Raw genomic sequence first — 21,606 nt, 5'->3', positions numbered from 1 at the left:
CCATACGTTAAATCTAGATTGACGTTTTCTTTTTTTCTTTCTGTTTTCTTTAAAGTCGGATTTGCATTCTTTTTTTTTAATTTTGAAGATCTTATGATACAAATTGCTCAAAAATGTTACTTGGATTCAGGTGTATGCTATTCAAATACGTGTATAATATTGACATGAGAAACAAGACGGGTGCCACATGTGGAGCAGGATCTGCTTACCCTTCCGGTGCACCTGAGATCATCCCCGGTTTTTGGTAGGGTCCGTGTTGCTCAGTCTTTAGTTTTTTTATGTTGTGTTTTGATTACTGTTGCTTGTCTTTGGGTTTTTTTCCTTTTTTTGCCATGGCGTTGTCAGTTTATTTTCGACTTATGATTTTGAATGTCCCTTTGTTATCTCTTTTGCTTAATATCACTTTTTTATTCATAACATTAACAAACAAAATAATAGAAACGATCGTTTTATTCTTTGCTTAAATTACTTGTTTGCAACAATTATAACATGTATATACAATAAAATATCAACAATTATTCCAAATTGGACGGTTAGACGATAGGGTTGATCTAACACTTCCAATATATATATATATACAGACAGATTCATTTTATATACATTTGTTATTATATTTATCTGTGCTGCACGAGACATCAATAAATGATCGATTGATTGAAATACAACGTAAATCAATAAAAACAAATAACTCATTTTGAGACAGCAATTAAAATATGAAAGAACAGCATGAACTGTGACGGAAATATCATCAATAAAACTGAAAGCGGTAAAACAAAAAAAAATTTTGCTCAGTAAAATTCAAAACAGCTAATTCGACTTTTGCTTGGATCAATAAACGTTTTTAACAGCCATTATCTTCTTACAATAACACGTTTTTTTTCAAAGAATCATGACGAACTTAACCTTGAAATATTCATAAAAATTGGAAAACCTTAACCTAAGTTTAGGGTTACAGATTATAACAATGAAAATACCAGTAACATTTAAAACGTTTCAATAAATCCAAGAATTTGAATTTAACATTTGAGCATGCAAAGTTAATAAACAAAAACCTTCCAAATTATCATATCAATTGGAAGTCTGCACATATTCACACACCATCTCTTTGGACGACACATTATAACTTCGATTTTCAAACGGCCTCTTTATATATTATCTGATGAATTATCATTTGATCCTGACGACACTGTGCCTTCGTATCATAAATTGTTGACACAGATACATGTCTTGTCGTTGTGACCATATTACAAACTTTAACAACATGTGACCCCGACGACACTGTAAATAAAACACCCAAGTACTAGTATCGCTTCCGGTGAGAAAGAAACCTTGGATACCAAAGCAAACCACTCTCACTCACATTTTACAAGAATAAAATGTTATTTACTGCCTAAAATGCTACCTGAGTAAAACAATAATAAATAACAAAACAAATAAAAAATATATACACATCATTTAGCACTCAGTACTGTAAATAAGCTGTAAAGGATATTCTATAGTGTGACCAATGAAAGAAAGATACGATTTGGGGCTAAATTGGCATCAACAATTAATGTATTTTCAAATCTCTGTTGCAAAATTGAATGATGAACATATACATTTTAATCCAACATTTCTATAGTTTTTGTAAAGTTGTCTTTTTATGGAGAATACAGCCATGAAATGCCATTAAATCTTGTAAAATGACCCAACTTTCATAAAATCTTGGCTTTTTACTTACACGTATTGAGAAAAAAATACAGAGCACAACCCTCCAACCAAAAGTTATTCACACATGAAGAGTATTTTCGATGTAATTTTAGCCCTGGAATTCGACTATTTTCGCAAAAAACATCTAATAATTTCTTTAATGAAACCACAGTAATACTGTGCATTTACTAAAGGAAAGTTTACATTTTCAGAAAGCCTGTTTTCTGAGTTTGAAAATTATAATTAATTCACTTTGTTATTTTTGGTGAATTTATAGGGCATCCACTAAAAAATGTTTCTGTTTCTTTGGACTTTATTTAGCTGTAAATATGAAATTCACCGGTTTAAAATCGACGAACTGCAATGAGTTTTGGCACACACATAACTAAAACATATATATCTATTGTTCAAGACGTTGTCGTCCAAGAACTAGAACGTTTAGAACTAGCAACCAATAAAATCTGTTGAAAATATAATCAAGTAAATGTCATATTTGATACCATGAATCATTCCATAAATCTATAATATATATTTTTAACGGAAATATAGTATGGTATTAAAAATATGTTGAATATTAAGATATGTCTGTGTCGCGTCTTTCGATTTACTATCTGCTGAATAAATAAAATTAAATGAATGAACATTTATAATTTCTAAAAGCATTGGACGAACTCATGATATGCAAGTTTTTTTCTATCATCTTTCAAGGGTAGGATTCATCTATCATTTAACATGATAACCAATAAGCGAAAACAATATATCATATTTGTTCAAGCATAAATATATAACGAAGAACACGTGCATGGTGAATACTGGCCAAACAAATTAGAAAATACCAGCCCTATCTGTCCATAACAAAAAGTCATTTTCCAAATAAGATGTCATGGTGTAACACTTGTCAGCAGCCGAAAATATTTTAATATATATGTTTAAATTCAAGTTCTTTATTTTATCAATTACATAACAAGGAAAATGCATAAATCGTGCTTTGTCTCAGCCGCCATGGGAAGGGAAACATTACTTAACAGATTAGGAATAATTTCCATATATATTACATGATAAATTTCCTTGGTTAACACTTTGATGTCACAACTGAAAATAAAACGTCGACATACTACCATGATTAAGATGCTTCCAAATGTAAATATATTTCCTGGCGTTTTAGTCTCCAGTTATCCAATGATCACGATTGCGATATTTAGCTTTTTACCTTTTTACTATTTAATATTAATTTCCATTAGCATTATATATATATACTGGGCATTGATGTAACATTATCTCAATCATAATATATAAATACGTTTAGTATTAGATACAATAATTCTTGTTTTATAAGATGCAATAGAGGTAATAGATATACATATATAAAAGATGGAATAATCATGTATGGTTTTCATGCCCTATGAAAAAAAACGTCACGATTTTCATATATGAGAGTTTTTATGGCAGATAAATATATATGCATTAACTTGTGGACGGATTGTAAATCCTTAGAAAAAAACCCTGAAAGGCACAGATTTATAAAGTAATACAAAATCAGTTCAAAAAAGGACTATAATGTGTAATTTGAGAAAGACTTGAAATAGCTGTCATTTCATGACGCCAACTAAAATCGCCATGGAAATGTTCATAACTAAAGCATCAGAGTAAGGAAATAGTAAGTTTCCTATATAAATCACAGACTATAAATTACATGTTTGTCATTTCATATTTGTCAGTATATTTTTCAATTTCCTTTTCACAAATTATTCGTGAAATCGAAAATTCACAACCGTATATCACAATTTTTCTGTCCGTATATTGGCAGAGTAGATTCTAATACATAACCCGCACATCAAGCACATTGTCAGCGATCAATGATTTTGGTCCTTCATTTCTACACAAAACAAGGTATTATGTCGTTGTTTCGTCATCACGTGCTCGAGTTAACCAATCATTTGACTGTTCTCTACAAACACTAACTGTTATGGTGTCACGTGTTAGTGACGGTATCGTTATTGCACGTGGCTGTCTGCCCGTTGAGCTTTTTACCATACCAGTATTTTTCACTGACTGTGAGTGTCTATTAGAAATGAGCGATAATCTATCGTCTGTTTTGGGTACACTGTTACTACTGCTTTCTGATGTGGACAGAGGAACATCAATATTATCTAGATCTAAGTAATTCCTGTCTACTGATAACAGCTGTTCTAGTTGGAGACGGAGTTCAGAAAATGATGGTCTGTCCTTTGGATTTTCTAACCAACATTGTCTCATAATAGCATATCTATTAAAAAAAAAGAGAAAATCAAATATGGCAAAAATAACAAGTGTTAATAAATAAAACCTTTAAACGGTGTAGTCCCTCCAAAAAGGGAGAAGATATAGAGTCAAAGGAGCAATCAAAAAGGTTTGAACAAAGAAAGACAAGAAAATGGCAAAAAGCAAAACACACAAACGGACAAACAGCAGTTAAAAACACTACAAAGATTGAATAAGAGTGACGATCAGCACATTCAATACAGGGATATGTTCAAGAAGTATGAATATGCACATTGTTGTAATGTACTAGACAGCCAAACTCCACAAATTTAACGTTCGCTAACTCATTGAGTGAATTAAATAGTTTGCTTGAATGAACATCATCCCATACAGCCACGTTATTCTAACTTCAAAAAAAGTCTTAGCTTTTTCTCCAATGTGTCGTAAAATAATCAGATAAGCAGGAAATACCGTTTTTAATTTTTTTTACTTGATCCGGTCGGGGATCAAACACACGACCTTCCAAAAAATTGAGGCACTTACGCTAACGATGAGACCATCGGGGAGATTTAGTAAACAGTTTTTTTACTGCAAACAAGATCCGTCGCAATGCTATATAAGCACCTGTCTAATGGTTAAAACTGTATGTTGACATCTGTATATCTTTTGTTTTATTTGAGTCGTTGGGTTGCAGTCGCATCGACTTATATCCCACATTTTCTTTAAATAGCATCAAATAAAGAAGAGTATCAAAAGGAAGGAGGTTTAACAGTAAATATAAGAAACGTGTCTCATAAAAACTTTAAAAAATGATTTCACTCTCTTTCTTTGTATGCATCAAAAGTTATCAAAATATTGTTTTACTTTTTAAACTGCAATCATTATAAATCACGAAGCCATGTTATGTAGAAGAAGTGGATAAGATAGATGTGCTAATTAGTCTATTAAAATATGACGCCTTTTTCATTGCTGTAATTTTATATGTAATAGTTAATTTAGATAAACTTTATTTTTGCAAGAGGTGTAGGATCATTTGTTGTTTTAGCTTATCAAATTTATTAAGATAAAGTTCTGATTTACAGAGGAAGATGCTATCTGCTTCAAAGTGGCTCTCCTTACTCCTATGTACCGAATCTAATTGTACCGTATGTCTGCAAAATACTTGTTTTCTCAGTCATTATTTTACTGAAAGCTTAGTTTTATCTTATTCTAAAATCCACAGTTGGTACTTTGCAGCAAAAATGATTTGACACTACTTTATCTTTTGTGTAAACTTAATATCACCAAGATAATATCAAAAATATCTATCTAAGATAATCTGTCAGAAATTTATCAAAACATCTACTTTATATACTGTGCATGCCATACAAACATTAGCTAAAGTTTTTAGTTCGATGTTCTTCATTGGATCAACAAAGTCTGGTTTAATGCAAGATTAACTATCTGATGAAACGTATTAAGATAAAGAATGAATAAAGAAATATCTAAAACGAAAAAAAATGTTTATCAATATTCTTTAATCACCTTTAAAAAGTGCTCGTAAAAGTTTCTCAACCAGAAAAAAATACATGTTTTCTGGAATCAGTTTCTTGACTGCTGCGTTTTGACATAATATTTTGATATGAAAATCTTCTGTTTTAGATCAAAACGCGACGACATTAAACCTTGCTATGTATGTATCTCCAAAGACTGGAAACTAAGATCCTGCCGAGTTATGTTTTAAATGTCTACTTTAATTACAAAATGAACCACTGATTGCATTTCAAGCTACAAGTCTTCAAAGAAAAGGGAATTTGGATTGTAATCGTACCAATGTTTTCACAGAAACAAGTCTTAGATAAAAAAATAAAAGTAAGAGATTTCAGTAATTATATTCGTGATAATGTAAAAACTCTTTCAAATATAGGAATAAAAAAACCTTTAAAATTGAAATTTTTGGGTTTATTTATTGTTTAAATTCCAAAAACGTAATACAAAATATTAAAAGACAACAGTAGTTCATTTTTCCCCGATTAGTATATAAGCTTACAGTTCGTCTGAGGAATTCCCAGGTTTCTCCATTCGATATCCATTTGCCAATACATAATAGAGGTCTGCCAAGGCTGTATGAGGGTACGGTGATCCTCCTACAAAACGGACGATAAGTATTATGTGCATCAATATCGGCCCCAAATGTAAACGGACGATAAGTATTATGTGCCACAATATCGGCCCCAAATGTAACTTTTTTTTTATAAATCATAGATTGCGTAATACACACATCAGACACATTATATACATGCAATTTTCCTATATAAAACAAAGACTGTCAAAGTATAAAAGGACAAGCTTAAGCAACCGTAGACAGTCAATTATCAATGCATTTGACTATGTTTTTAATTTGTAAGTTGCAACCCGATTAAATAAAAAAATGTCGATGATAATGTTACATGATGACAATTGGGGTGCAATTCAAAGCAAGCATTGCAGGCGTCTTTAGTTTAGAATTTTTGTACGTTCCTTTTGGTCATGTAGATTTTCACGTGGTTTGGTCTTATACATCATTGGCTTTTAAATCTTTGGGTTAAAACTTGTACAAAGTGGTTACTGATTATGATACCCCTAGGCGGTGGATCTATGTGAAGGGACATAATTCTTATATCACTAGTATGTTTGTGTTGGCACGTTTCATCATTATTGTCAATTCATCTTAGTAACACTGATTATTGTACTTCTGTATCAAACGAATGCTTAAAAAGCATTGATGAAACTGGACATTATAAACGCACTACCGATTTACAGAATCATCTGTCTTAATCCCAGGTCTAAGTATGAATTAAAGGCGTTTTTACTATGTTCTATCAACTTACCCATAGTTACTATTTCATACAACAGTATACCAAATGACCAAACATCACTCTGCGTTGTAAACACACGATCTCGTAGTGACTCAATAGCCATCCATTTCAACGGTAATTTACCACTGGTAACTTTGTGATATTGGTTATCATTGAAAATGTCTCTAGAAAGTCCAAAATCACAAACTTTAACAACTTTATCATAATCAAGTAAAACATTCCTTGCCGCTAAATCTCGATGTACATATTTCTTTTCGGCTAAATATTGCTGGAAGAAAAGAAGAAGTTTTGCTTAAAAAAATCAATTAAGAGAATTAAAATCAAACGAAATATTAAAAAATAACACATTAAAAGATTTTTACAATAAGGATAAAAAACGAAATGGCATTAATTAATCTATAATTATTAATGTTTTCAATGGTTTTCACCTTATTACCAAACCATATTGTCATGGTACAGTTTACTTTTAACATTTTGTTACGCTCATTGTGCTTTTATATTCGTCATTTCAACCAGCTGTTACAATTACAAACGTAAAACATAATATGATGGATATAACATAAGTTTGCATCTAGTCCGTAACAAACCTACAGGGCAGTCTAAAATTACACCATACAGAACAAATAATTTCTTGTATAATTAATGGTAAAACTGAACAAAAACATATTTATATATACCATTGCCATAGCAACTTGACGTGCAAATGACAGCATATCTGCTGGGGTTATTACACCATTATCAATATCACCATTCGGATCCATGATGGAATATGTAACCTCAGTAGGGTGTCCAGCTCTTTTATTAAAATCTCCCTCCATTCGACATTTTCTACAAAAATAACAATACAATGAAATATACATTTAATATTTATGTTTGAGCACCCCTAGTGAAGCTTAATCAAGAAAAGTGCTTCAAACGCACTAAACTTATATTACATAAAGTGCTATTTTCGTTATGTAAGCCTCTGAATTTTTGTTTTAAATGCATCAATATGGTGGATGACACATAATATTTTAGTGTTGGTGTAGTAGTCTTTATCCATCATAGACAAAATATTTCCAAATGTTATCAGGTACAGTAAACAATAATAACGAAATATGTAAAAGCAAATATTACAAACAGGTAAAAATTCTATAATATGATTGATGGGAATAAAAGCAGATTAGTGAATGCCATGTGACCAGAAAAAGATGGCAACTACCCAGGACACCAATGATTATCACAATAACATCCAACAGGGAAACAGTAATGCAGATCTTTTCCTTTTCTTTTCAAACTATATTCTTATGATTGATAATGACAACGTTGATTTTATTGTTGTTCATAATAATTATTTATGATCTATAACTCGTTTTATGATGGCTGTTTGGTTAATTTCTTATGCAGCATACATAAAATGTCATGAAAAAAATGATGACGGCTATAACAGCGAAGAGGATGTCAAACTTTTATTAAAAAGAGGCTGAAAATACCATGAGGTCATTCAAAACTCATAAATCGAGATAAAATGACCACGCCATGGGAAAAAAGCCGAAAAGACAACAAAACACAAAACACTACTTAGATAACTAAACTGAACAAAAGGAACCTCACCAAAAACTGGGGATTATCTCATGTGTTCCGACAGTGTATGCAGATCCTGCTCCACTAGTTTATAAGTTGAGAAAACCAAGCTAATCATATTCGCTATGTTCTCAGCAATTTTACTATTTCAAAATATCAACACGGGTTTCCATTAATGAATCCTTTATCAAAAAATCATTGTGTTTTACATACAACTTTATAGTGTGGTATTTTCAAACAAATGGTTTTAAATAAAAAGGCTAACTCATCAAACAGCTTGCATTTACAAGGCCAACAAGTCAACTGAAGTATGAACAGCAAGCATGCACGTGTCTGTGTAAACCACTTGCAATTTGCAATTTATCAAAAAGATTGTTATCACCTAAAAATGAATCGTGTATGTTACATGTGCAGTTGGAATTTTATTATTCTGACACGAGTATACATGTTTCAAAATGATTTTTTTGTAAAGTTGTAAACGCCAATTCCAAACACCGCAAATCAGTTACTTCTTTCAAACAGAACTATGTATACACTCCATATCGCGTAACATGTACCTTTTTAAATCTACGATTGCAAGTATTTTGAGTGCACAGCTGGAACCGTAGCAAGAGTACATAGCAAAAAAGTACAATTATTTATACATAACAACAACTTGGCAGGCTTGCATAAATACTAAAACCTCCAAGATACATGTTCTTCAAAAGTTCATAGAGACTGTCAGAAGGGATCTGACTTGTGTCAGCGAAACAAATGTCATGAAAACGACTGAGAGTACACGAAGTAAAAACATAAGCATGGCATTAATTGTTTTCTTTTTATTATGTCTTCTGATTATATCTGCACTTAACATGCAACTTTAATTAAAACAATGAGATCATCGACATTCTTGCGGGTAAGGGAAGGGTCAACTGGGTTATAAAAAATAATTCAATTAGAAATAGATGTCCCAAATTTCTCTTTTATGATTCAGAATCGCACAATCTATACAAAAGTTTATACAGGTGCCTGGAGTAAAATTACTTAACCTTCCCGTGAACTCCTATTATCAAAAGGACCAGTAGAATAAAAGTTAACCTCTGCATATACTGTAGGTGATAATGAACTGTGAATTTTTGCCATCCTATCAGTCATTCTTGCAGATATAGCGAAGTTTTGGAAAGAAAATTAAAGCAGTTGGTTTTTCACAGTTTTGCTATCTATCTTGAATTTCATAAAATTAAAACTAATTGGCAAAAATGGGACATTAAAATATCGCACATAATTATTATCTTTATGGGAATTATTTGAAAGTTATATCTGAAAACACTTTAAGTAATGAGGCAAATTTAATTGTTTTATCATTTTCTTATCAAAACTTTACAGGTTTATGACCATAATAATGGCTCCAATAATATTAAATTTGTCAGAGTTCTCTGATACTGTCAAATCATCAACATTTCCAAATTTCCTTCTTTTTTTTTTACAGAATTCTGAATTTTCTAATACATTTATTTTACAAAAACTCTTACTATAAGAATAATCATGATAGCAGATGCATGTTAAAGCCTCTATTTAACGTCAAATTAAATATCTGCATCCGTTCATGTAATAGTTTAATAGGCTTGCCTGAATTTAAAATTCAAAAGCAATATGTTTTGTTAAAATCATAACCAAGACAGAGAAAGGAAAAAAAATAGAAAATATGATTATAAACAAGGTCGGCTTGCATCAATTCCCTGCTGGTGGAAAGTTATTCCTTGGGTACCATATGCGTAGTAACTAGTGTTCAAGTACTGGTATGAATTAAATGAAATTTATTTGATTCAACTACTTAATGCGATTGTACTAAATTTCAATTCGTAACCCCTCGTTTAAACTGAATTATTCAGGTTAGAGAACCAATGTATAATATATATTTCTGTCCACAACATGATGCGTTTTCTTTTGGGTAAAAGTAAGATTGCATCTTTATCTTAATCTTCAATATTAATTTACAAAACAGAATTGATTAAAAAATTACAGATGCGTAAAAAGCACTAACGCATTCATATTACTCTTTTAGCCAACTGGGATTAAAAAAAAAACAAACAAAAAAACACCAAAGATAAAATGTACGATGAATACCTATTTCTTAAGTTTTTGTGTGTAAATTTACTACATATATTGACCATAGCATTGAAAGGTTACGGAGTATGATCCAGTTTGACTTTCGGATTTTCCCCTGTATCATTCAAAGCCAAAACTAATTCCAACTTATATCCCAAATGTAATCCAACATAAAACGGGGGGAAAAATACCCTAGATATATTTATTATAAACAGCTGCTTCAGTTGCACATATTAAACTATGTTGTATAACGTAATCACGAAAATAAACCAAATATCTCCGTAGACATCAAGGGATCTACAATCACTTTATTTTAATCTATTGAACTGGATGACTTGCAAAAGAAGCTTCTTTACCGTCTGATTAAAATAAATCGTTAAAGAGCCCAATCACTACTAACGCACTGGTTCTTTAGAGTTTCATTTCATGCAAGTTCGTAGCATGATGTCTCATTTAACTAATAGGTTATATACTTAACATGCAATCATCATGTAAAGAAAGTTGCTCAAAGTCATATAATAACTTCAATGTCTTTTACCACAATTACAAAAAAACACAAGAGTATGGTATCTTTTAATATCAACAGCATGCAATAAGCCCTGTTTTGTCAAGCTTTGGAGAAAAGTGCAAAAAGGGAAGAATATGCCAAGAAACAATAAAAAAGATGTAGCCGAAAGACAGACGACACAATGAACCAAAGAAAAAGATGAACATACAAAAAATAGTCAACATTCCACTGTTAACTGAAAACTGTTAGAAAACGAAGTACACATTCCTGGAATACCTATTTATTCTTTAAGTTTGATGATTTTTTGATTAAATACAATATCTTGGCATCGCTTTGTAATAAAGTGCAAAATCCATAAAAATCCGCATAAAATATAATAGATTTGTAATATAATGTTAAAGTAAAATTAAACCTGAACGAATTTAAGAAGCTTCCTTGTAGATATTAATCCTTTGATCAATTTCATGAGATGGGTCACGGACGGGAGAAGTAAAATTGAATTCAGCGAGAATATGTACATAAAAACCAGGCCCTGAAACAGTACATATCAAATTCTAAAAATGCTTGAAATCAGGGAAACAATCACAACGGTGTGCGAGAGGCAACTTTGGTATAAGGATTTGTTAAGACAACATGATATCCTTTGAGTGGCATTTGAAAACATGTTTCTATTGGTGCAACTTAAAGCAAACACAACGGTATGGGAGAGACAAGTTTGGTATAAGGATTTGTAAAGATAGCACGATATTCTTTGAGTGGCATTTTAGAAATTGGTGCATCAATCATGATAAAATGTTATTCTAATCTATTGAACTGGATGACATTTTTTGTTCATTGTTATTTTCAGGAGTAAGTTTTTTTGTGTATATTCAATCGCAATTACGAAATTGAGTAATTCAAATGACCTCGGAGCAAAATACCGATAGTTAACTTTGATGGAGCTAAGTGATAAACAAAGATATTTACAAAAAAAACTACTCAAATAAAAAAAAATAATCCAGATAAACAATGAAAAAATGAATATTGATATAAAAAACTAAAAAGACTCCATAGCCAAAAACATAAAATAAAGTAAAATAAAAGAACAGAGTTCCAATGCCCACCGCGTTGCACATATTTTATCTATCCAAAGTACAAGAGCAATAATTAAAAAAAGCACTTTTTCTTACTTTTTTATTAATATCTTAAGAGAAATGAAGGCTTCAGAGCAAATGCAATGTGATTTCCATTATAATTTATATTTCCAAGGGACAAAACTCGTTAAAAATATTTGATCGGAACTTATTTTCGAAAGTGTCAGAGACATTGCTGATATAAACCTATGATATAAGTTTCATAAAATTCTGGCAAGAATTGAACACATGAGAGTGATAACATTGCAATTTTCCATATAATCAAAATTTTCAAGTGGGATAACTTTTTTAAAAATAATTGATCGGCACTGATTTTTGAACTCTTCAAGAACATTGATGATATAAACCTATAATATAAATTTCATAAAATTCTGGCAAGAATTGTACATATGAGAGCGCTAACAATGCAATTCTCCATATAACTTATATTTCCAAGGGGCATAACTCTTTTAAAAATAATTGATCGGCACTGATTTTCGAACTCGTCCAAGACATTGCTGATATAAACCTATGATATAAGTTTCATAAAACTCTGGCAAGAATTGTACACAAGAGAGTGCTAACGATGGAATTTTCCATAAAATTAACGTTTCCAAGGGACTTTACTCTTTTAAAAATAATTGATCGGCACTGATTTTCGAACTCGTCCAAGACATAGCTGATATAAACCTATGATATAAGTTTCATAAAAATCTTGCAAGAATTGTACACGTGAGAGCGCAAACAAGACAGGATTGACGGACACACAGACGGACGAACAACCGCCCGATATTTCCATGTTCCCCGCAATGCGTTACGCGAGGGACAATAATGACAATAAAAACAGATTCTAGCCTGATATCAGAAGAAAGATGGCTTGTTTCAGCGTAGAGGGATTGCTGTTGTACTGTACCCTATAACATTTTTATATCTACATACAATTATCCTTTTTTTTAATTTTGGCTTTGTCAAATTTCCTTTATTCTTACAGTATATATTACTTACTTCAAAAACATTTGCAGGTTTCCAAAAGGGATGTACTCCATAGCAAGAGCAATAGGTTCAGAAAGGGTGCATGCTCCCAGCATCGATACTATATTTGGATGAGCTCCTATACGTTTCATCAAGTTGATTTCTGCCAATAGATCTTCTTTATAAGATAAAGGTGCACTATCTATAAAAGTAAAGGAAAAAAATATGAACTGGAAAAATGCCACTGGAAGTGAAATGCAGGAAGCAGGTGAGTGCAAAGAACTGACGGGCCAATTCATTTAAAAATTAAAGATACGAATTAGTTTTATTATTTCATCTTAGAAACGAAATTGGGCATTGCATTGGAAATTATTCACGTAATATTTTACGTGTTTCTATAAGTAAGCAAGTCGGCTTAAAAAGTAGTTGTGATAAACGTCTCCAAAAGGTTTTCATTATGTAATAATTTACATAGAAGTAAAGGAAAATAAGTCTTTAAAATGATGTAGAAATATGATGTATTAAAACAGCAAAGGGGAGACGATTACTTATCATCTGGGCGACATTAGTTCTTAATTACAGCAAGTGTAGTGATAGAGAAAAAAATAACAGTTTACAAAACTCTAATTATTCTCTTCAAAGCTATCAATTTTTATGTAAAATATGAATATAATCAACAAACTCTTATAGTTTGTTGGCTTTCTTGACAAATAATTGTAAAAATGTGTTTCGCGTCCAAAAGCATATTGAGCTTAACCCAAAAGCTGTTCGTGAAAGTGAAATGAATAATTTAAATGGGAGGTACTAAGCATAACAAATCTCACAGGATCAGAGTATATGACCTTGAAGTAAAGAAAACTAAATGAAAACATTTAGCAAGTTTAGAAACTTACAGCTTTATATGAAAATGTGAGAGCATGATCTATAAATAAAACGCACCTCGAACAAGTTTAATGGCTACTCTCTTGTTGTCGTAGTAACCAGTCACTACTTTGCCAAATGCTCCTTGACCAATAGGGGTACAGAACTTTAGACGACAAGGGTCTAGTTCCCACTCGTCACTCATGACCAACAATTGATTTGAATAATCAACTTTACCTGTAAAAAAAAGTACTAATATATTGCCATAATTTGTTGAATAATGATTCATATAAACACACTTCGTGTTCTATTTAAATTCGTGTATTGATTGTTAAGGAATATCAAAAACCTCTACGAGGATCATATGATCATGACGAGAACCTTGGTTTTCTTTTTTCGGGCCTGTTTGTTTTGATTCTTCAAAACTTCTTGTGCTTTAGGCTTCACAAACTACTGGTTCCAATAGGTAACTAAAGAAGGCTTTATATCCTTTTCTGCATCTAATGCATATTCGATCGATTATTTCACCGGTTGTAGTTGTTATTCCGTTTGTGGTTATCAACTCTATCCCAGCTTTTATAGATTAAACAACAAAAGCATACAAACACTATAATGTATAAACTGAGTGGCATAGCCATTATAATGTCATATTTATTATGCCCTACCAACAATAACAGGGGTATTAAGTTTTCCGGCTTTTGCATGCGTGCGTCCGTCCGTCCGTTTGTCCGTCCTGTTTATGGTTAAAATTTGGGATTTGAGGTAGTTTACCCTGAAGTTTGGACAAAATCAACTTAAAACTTAGCCATAATTTTTAAATTTAGTGAAGTTTGAAAATAAATATTTTTTTCCAAATTGACACATATTTCACGGTTCATTGAACATGGAAATGTGATATTGCAAGTGGAGCAAGGTGTACTATGGACACACATTCTTGGTTTCCACTACTTTAATCAATCTGTTTTCTGTACATTTATTTCTAAAAGACGTTCTAATTCTTTACATAAATATGAAATAAACATATTCAAACTAAAGGTCAACTATTGACAAATTTAGTGTTTTAATTTCTTCCATGTTGTAGTAAACAAGAGATATTTTGCTATGAAATGCCAAACCATGTCTTAAAGCAAGTTATATTATTTTAAAAAAAAAGGTATTGGTCGCTGCAGGGTCTTGATTCATCATTACTAAAATGGAATATTTTATAATGCTGTGTTTAATAAATGTTACAGATGATTTTAAATAGGGTGATGGTACTAAATTAATGTCTTTTAAGGGATATGTAATCTTTTATCGAGTATATGAATTATATGTTTATATATATATATTTTAATAAGATTTTAATGTCTTGAAATATTTGTCTATATAATTTAAATTAACGAAACCAAAGACGGACACAAATCCGACCTCCGGTATATAGAAACTTACATCCGACGTTAGACTTGTAACTGTTGCTCTTAGCAACTGCTGGTTTGGTAATGATGATATCTTTGAATGTATGTCTCTTCTTATAAATGAAGAGAATAATTAATCCAAGGAGAATGACACTAGCGACACAAGTTATTCCCACAATTATTTTATCAATATTCTTCCAGTCCGGATCTGTAACTAAAATGTATGATTTAAAAATGCAATGTCAGCGGTATCAATTTATAAGATACAAAAAATTAAAAATTGAAATTTAGAATTAAAACTTATTTATTTTCACAGTTTTTACACTTTGGGAGAGATTAGGCATGTGCTATATTATTGGGTTTATGTGTTATATGAACTAATTTAGATAGAGAATAATAATCCAAATAAAAATGATTTGAACAAAATATATATTAGAGAAGTTCATGGGAAATACATATCTCAGTTGATAAGATAAATGCCCAAAGAGTATTCCATTAAAACAAATTCATATATCTGTTCTTGGCTCCAGGTTTTTGGACTAAAACAAGAAAATTTCTACAGCAAAGTGTTGCTGGAGTCATTTTGATATTTTTACACTACTTAAATGTTACTTTAAAAAAAGTTGTTTATTGGTGAAGCTTACCTTTTCTCGATTTGACGCTTTCAGCTTTAATAGCACACATTGTAGTGTTCAGAAGCCTGATATCACTTTGTATTGCATCACGTCTTCCATTGCGTTGGTATATAGCTACACCCTAGGTAAATAAAATTAATACAACTAAAAAAAATACAAACAATAAAAAAAAAATAATGAAATACAGCAAGCATTTCAGATTGATATACCATAAACAGTTGCAAAAATATATAGAATTAAAATAATCATCAAAAGACTAAAGATTCATTTTTATGCGCAAAGTAACACTTTTTGTTGGATATATAATACATTTAACCGACTTTTCATCGATTTATCTGCAATAAATTTGAAATTATATAGCCCAAAACTCAAACAAGTCTACGGTATCCGAAAACATCGATAACAATAATTATGTTTTTTCACTGTATTTACAATTTCAGGGAAAATATATATATATGAAATGTATAACAAATATCTGACGACGGAAAAATTTAATCAAGGACATGATTCTAAATGTACCATTGGGTTTCTATATGAATTAGTAATGAAATAATGAAAAAAAAAAAACCTTTTCAGTCTATTGCTGTCTAACATATTATATAATAATATTTTACCTCTATTCGATATTCAGTATTTTCATCCAAATCAAACCATTCTTCTGTTTTATTTGTTTTCCGGACTATAGCTGGGATGTCAGAGACGTCGTTGACGATGCAGTTAATTGTGTAAGACGAGACGGCAGAATGATTGAAAGGAACGTTCCATGCTAACAACACAGAAACTGTCCCAGTATGTTTGTTACACTTCCAGTTCCGGAGAACAATTCCCCATTCCATTATATCAATTGGTTCTGGAAATATGATGTTAAAGATGTGTTTAAAAGAGTTGTTAAAATAAAAAATATAAATATCTAAAATTTGAATTCACGAAGACCAGTACAATCCAAAAACATTCGTACCATTTAGAACCAATTTGATTAAAATTCAGATTTATAACAACTCGCGTACTCGTATATATAACTCATATGAGGATAACGAAATCAGAGATCTATATTTTAATTAGATTGATTTGGAAAACACTTAAAACTTTAAGTTTGAGCAATATGCCTCAATAAAACTAGGAAATTATGTATCATCAAAATTATCAAGGAATGGGTTTGTGGGAGAAATTATTTCATGAAAAGTATTTTGGTTTTATCCAGTTTTTCCTTGTACAAAGACCATTGCATAGATATACCAACAAGTAACTAAATTGGTACAACAAAGTGTCCACAAATAGTTGAATATTTGTATATTTTATAGGATTAATCTAGAAGCAAAGCTGCTGGAATGCTGTTATTTCTGTTAGAACTAAATCTGATTGGTCAGTTGTTAGTTTGATGAATGTTTGCACGTTATTCTATAAGTATTAAAAAGTTATTTTTATTAAACTTTCAAAGAAATAAAGGTACCAATCTTGCTGTGAAGAAAAAAGTATCGCCATAATTTATGATGTTTGGAGGCAGGATGGAATTCGGCCAATGAAATTAACAAGCAATACTGAATAATCAATTAAGCACCGAATACCGATATTGTGTTAACGTCAGTGTAATGAATCAGATCAAAGACGAGCTTTTATTAAAATATTCTGCATAATATCTGATTATTTAAAAAAAAAAATGCGTACACAAAGTAGCAATCATCTCCTCTTTATGTAGGCAGTTTGGTTGTGATTAGTATATTTTGTCTTCATGAAGTTTGATTAGGTAATAACAACAAGATTGTCGTCTCTCAATCGTAATTGTTGCGCATATGTAATGATATTGTTTAATTGGCGATGTGCCATCACATTCTCAATAAAATACACTGCTATAACGTAAAGATAGCAGATCAAACTGGTAGAGCTGTTTGTGGCGAGCTACTAAAGCACCGAGAAGCTTACAGTACTTGTTTCATCCTATTCTCAATAAAATACACTGCTATCAATCAGATCAAACAAATAGAAACGTTTGTGACGAGCAACTAGAGCACTGAGAAGTCTACACTGCTAGAACTAGATATTTTGTTTTTCTTTTAAGATCATAAAATATTCAACAGATAAAGAAACGAAGTAAGTTAACAACAAAAATAACACGGTAATGAGAATAACCTGTTGTACCTTGTAATAAGATATAAAATTGCGAAAGCGCAAGTTTATCTTTCAAAAATAAATGTAATTCTTATTAATATTTCTAACTTTTGCTATACGTGTCCGATGGTTGATTGCTTATTGCTTGCTTGACGTTCAGTGGCAAATATTTCATGAATATTCAGGATGACTTTACGTGTTCGATGTTGATACGATATAAAGTGCAAATATTTACTACTTCCATGTAACCGAAATCTAAACATGGAAGCAACGACGATTAAAACAAGAGGGCCACTTTATTCTGGATACTTATCAAACATGGCGGCAATTTCATACGAGGAATGTTTTCAAAACAACATCCTGTACAAATCGTATCGAAACGGAGAAATGCAAAGCTATAAGATACCAGATTTGATTTGATGCAACCAACTATTAGATATAAAAAATTATCAAAAGTTGAAGAACAGTATAAATTGATCAAAGAAAGTTAACTTAAACATGAAACACACATAAATAGGACGCCAATATCGGTTGAAACATTGGAATAAAACACATTTTACATCTTCGTGTCAACTGAAAATTTATTATTTATCAATATCACACAAACTGAATAATAGTATAACAACTCATCGTCAGACGAATAACATGGAGCCGAATAATAGCAAGGTTAAACTCTGCTTTAGTACAAAAGATTAAGAGAGGAAGGAGATAAAAAGCTAGACAGAAATAACATTTTCTACCAGTAGGATGGAGAAAAAAACTCAGTGATTACATCCTACCTCTCTAGTACTGACAGAGGGTTGTAAAATACTAGCAAGAGAAAACTTCTTACATCCGAAGGATAGCAGGAAGATTCCCTTCATTCGAATTGCAAAACAGTGATAAGAGATAACATCCTGCTTGTGTAACAGTGAGATGTAAAATATAAGAAAGAGAAAACATCATACAATCGAAAGATAACAGATAGATGTTCGAAAGGTTAGATCGATTAACAGAATAATACGAAACAGTGGTGAGAGATAAAATCCTTCACGTCCATGCAAGATTAACAGAGAGATGAACTGAACATACCAGTGCGAGAAAACAACCCGCATGCATTCGAAGAATAACAGAAAGAGTCCCCACGTTCGTATAATTATAATAAGATAATGCGACACAGCGGTAAGACGATACCATTCTATAAAGGTAAAACAGTAGCCATAGATATTATCCTAAGTCTGTATATAGTATTAACAGAGAATCAAAAGCCACTGACATAAACCTTTGTCCGTAGGATATACAGATAAATGTGAAACATCGTGGTAACAGAGATTATCCTGTGTCTGTATGATTACCAGAGAGAGAGAGAGAGAGAGAGAGAGAGAGAGAGAGAGAGAGAGAGAGAGAGGAAATAACAGATACATCTGCCGCCCATGGGATAAAGGGACAACTTTTTAATATGAACAACGCTAAGGGAGGGGGTGATTTCAACCAAACAAGACCATTAGAAATGACCACTCCTCTTTTGTCCTTGGTAAACTTTTATATTGTTCGAAAACTATCTCATTGCCGATTATCCCATATTGTCGTTTATGTATAGTGAGCAGTTAAGAGGTTTAGGCTATCAGTCCCCGATGGTATCATCAGCTCAGTAATCAATACCTCGGTACTGACCTGATTTATAACATACCTTTCTCAAATTGTTCGTTTATAAATTTTGAAATTATACAGAAACTAAGGTTTCAACTCTCTCAGGCAAAGTTAACCTAAGATGGATTTGGCTATTTTTAGGTCCTTTTGGTCATATAGCTCTTCAATTGTTTCGGTTCTTATACATCCTTGGCTTCCAAATATTCGGTTCTGAGCGTTCTTGATGAAGGTAAATCCAGAAAAGCGCTTCGGACGCAAGCAATTTATAACGTGTTGTTTTGATTTTTTAGAGCAAAGTGGTAGAACTAAGTCTATATGAACGTAAAAGTTGTTACGTTAAGCTAGTGGAAATAAAAAGAACAAAACAGATGACAATATATGCATTGTTCAAAGGAAGGGGATGAAAAGCTTCATTTTATATTTATCGCATTTCTGCACGTTTCAAAGGCTTGGCAGACATGTTTTTTGTTTCTTCCTTCATTTTTACTAATTTATATATCCTGTAGCAGGTGTTTGTCGTCTGTAAAACGTGGAAAATTATCACTCTTTAAGTTAATATCATTGTCATTAGATTAACCTGTTAGATCCTGTTTCCATCAAATAAAAACATCAAAGAAGTTAAGGGTTAATCCCCGATAATCATCTTAAAGATTATTCATCAACTGTTAAAAAGATACAGCCTCTTCTGTTAATGTTCTGTTTCAGATCGTTGCTCTTTTGGCAACCTGGTGGTAACGTGCATTTATCACCATCCAAACTACATTAAAATATAAATGTCTATCATAGTCACGATGCAATCGAGAAATCGTTATTGTAATGATTTATCATGTGATATCATCATTTGTCGGCGACCTTTGTATAATGCATAAATCTTCAGTACACATGTCACATAAGACAACGTACATGCAATTGGGTGGTCTTTCGGATTAAAAAAAATATAATGCAACCATAACTCATTACTCTACTTATATCGAGAAAAAAAATACAAGATATACCATTGTTAACTTGTGAAAATTAAAAGTATAGCATACGCATAAAAAGAACCATAAAAAGTATTATTTAGCACTTCTCATATTTCATTACTATGAATTACTGCTGAAAATTGTTTTATATTAGAGAGTCGATGGCTTCGTATTTTGCTGTATAAATTTATTTTGAGTGGTGAGTGAAAACAAAAAACTTTAATTTTGCAGCGTGACGATTTCACGTTTTGCTTTTTCTACCTTGTAAGGCTTTTTTCTTTACATATCTAAAGTTACTGATTTCAATGTATTGAAGAAGTTGCAATTTTACCGCACCTTTTACGTGCATTCTATACATTTATAGATAATTCTCACACATTATTATTCATATATTAGACTTAAAGTCTATTAATTTGAAATGCAGTTCAACAAGGTTCAAATGCATACAAAATTTCTTTGATATCCTACATACCGAAAAATTACATCTAGTTTGTTTAATAGCTTTAATATTATACAGGAAAAAATATTGTTTTATGATTTATCGTATAAAACCATTAAATCAATTATTAACCTATTTCAACACTGAAGGCTTAGCGATTTTCTCGCAGAATCTCAGTCATACTTTAGCATATATATTTAATGATATGATCTTAATTGAGGAGTTCGATGTTGCATGTAAAATATCAAACAAGTATAAAGAAGTCATTCGTTAACAATCTACTTCTAAGAATCAACAATTGATAAATTGAACCGGTGCATATATATTGACTTACTGATTATTGGTTGTTTCCCACAAGAAGAAAACTATTCAAGCTGTTCTTAAATGGATGAGAAAAGGCCCCTTAACTGTCACTGTGGACTACTATGTTCGCAAGATCCTGGGCAGTCCGGAAAAGTGCCGTCCAAGAACACCCAGGTTTACCAATTGAACAACTATTCAAAATATATAAAAATACCATCTTATGACGCTCTGGTAGCTTTATTGGTTAATCTCTAGTAATTTCTACCA

At 31.5% G+C, this 21,606-nt stretch overlaps 1 protein-coding gene across 1 annotated transcript in view; it reads right to left on the bottom strand.

Annotated features, from left to right (window-relative positions):
• Nucleotides 1-432: 432 nt before the first annotated feature.
• The window catches only part of LOC127738584 (tyrosine-protein kinase receptor svh-2-like), a 36,474-nt gene continuing 15,300 nt past the window's right edge, over nucleotides 433-21,606 (bottom strand). Inside the window, exons 9-17 of the mRNA XM_052249895.1 lie at nucleotides 16,515-16,750; nucleotides 15,910-16,021; nucleotides 15,300-15,479; nucleotides 13,950-14,108; nucleotides 13,044-13,212; nucleotides 7,445-7,595; nucleotides 6,780-7,035; nucleotides 5,960-6,056; nucleotides 433-3,955 (exon numbers count right to left, since the gene is read on the bottom strand). Of these exons, the coding sequence (XP_052105855.1) occupies nucleotides 3,583-3,955; nucleotides 5,960-6,056; nucleotides 6,780-7,035; nucleotides 7,445-7,595; nucleotides 13,044-13,212; nucleotides 13,950-14,108; nucleotides 15,300-15,479; nucleotides 15,910-16,021; nucleotides 16,515-16,750 (1,733 nt within the window). The 3' untranslated portion in view covers nucleotides 433-3,582. The remainder of the gene's footprint in view (nucleotides 3,956-5,959; nucleotides 6,057-6,779; nucleotides 7,036-7,444; nucleotides 7,596-13,043; nucleotides 13,213-13,949; nucleotides 14,109-15,299; nucleotides 15,480-15,909; nucleotides 16,022-16,514; nucleotides 16,751-21,606) is intronic.

This window comes from Mytilus californianus, unplaced genomic scaffold (genome assembly GCF_021869535.1).
Source record: "Mytilus californianus isolate M0D057914Y unplaced genomic scaffold, xbMytCali1.0.p SCAF_4, whole genome shotgun sequence".
Taxonomy (NCBI): Eukaryota; Metazoa; Mollusca; class Bivalvia; order Mytilida; family Mytilidae; genus Mytilus; species Mytilus californianus.
The sequence above is the reverse complement of the archived record's forward strand: the minus strand, read 5'-3'. Positions and strand labels throughout refer to the sequence as shown.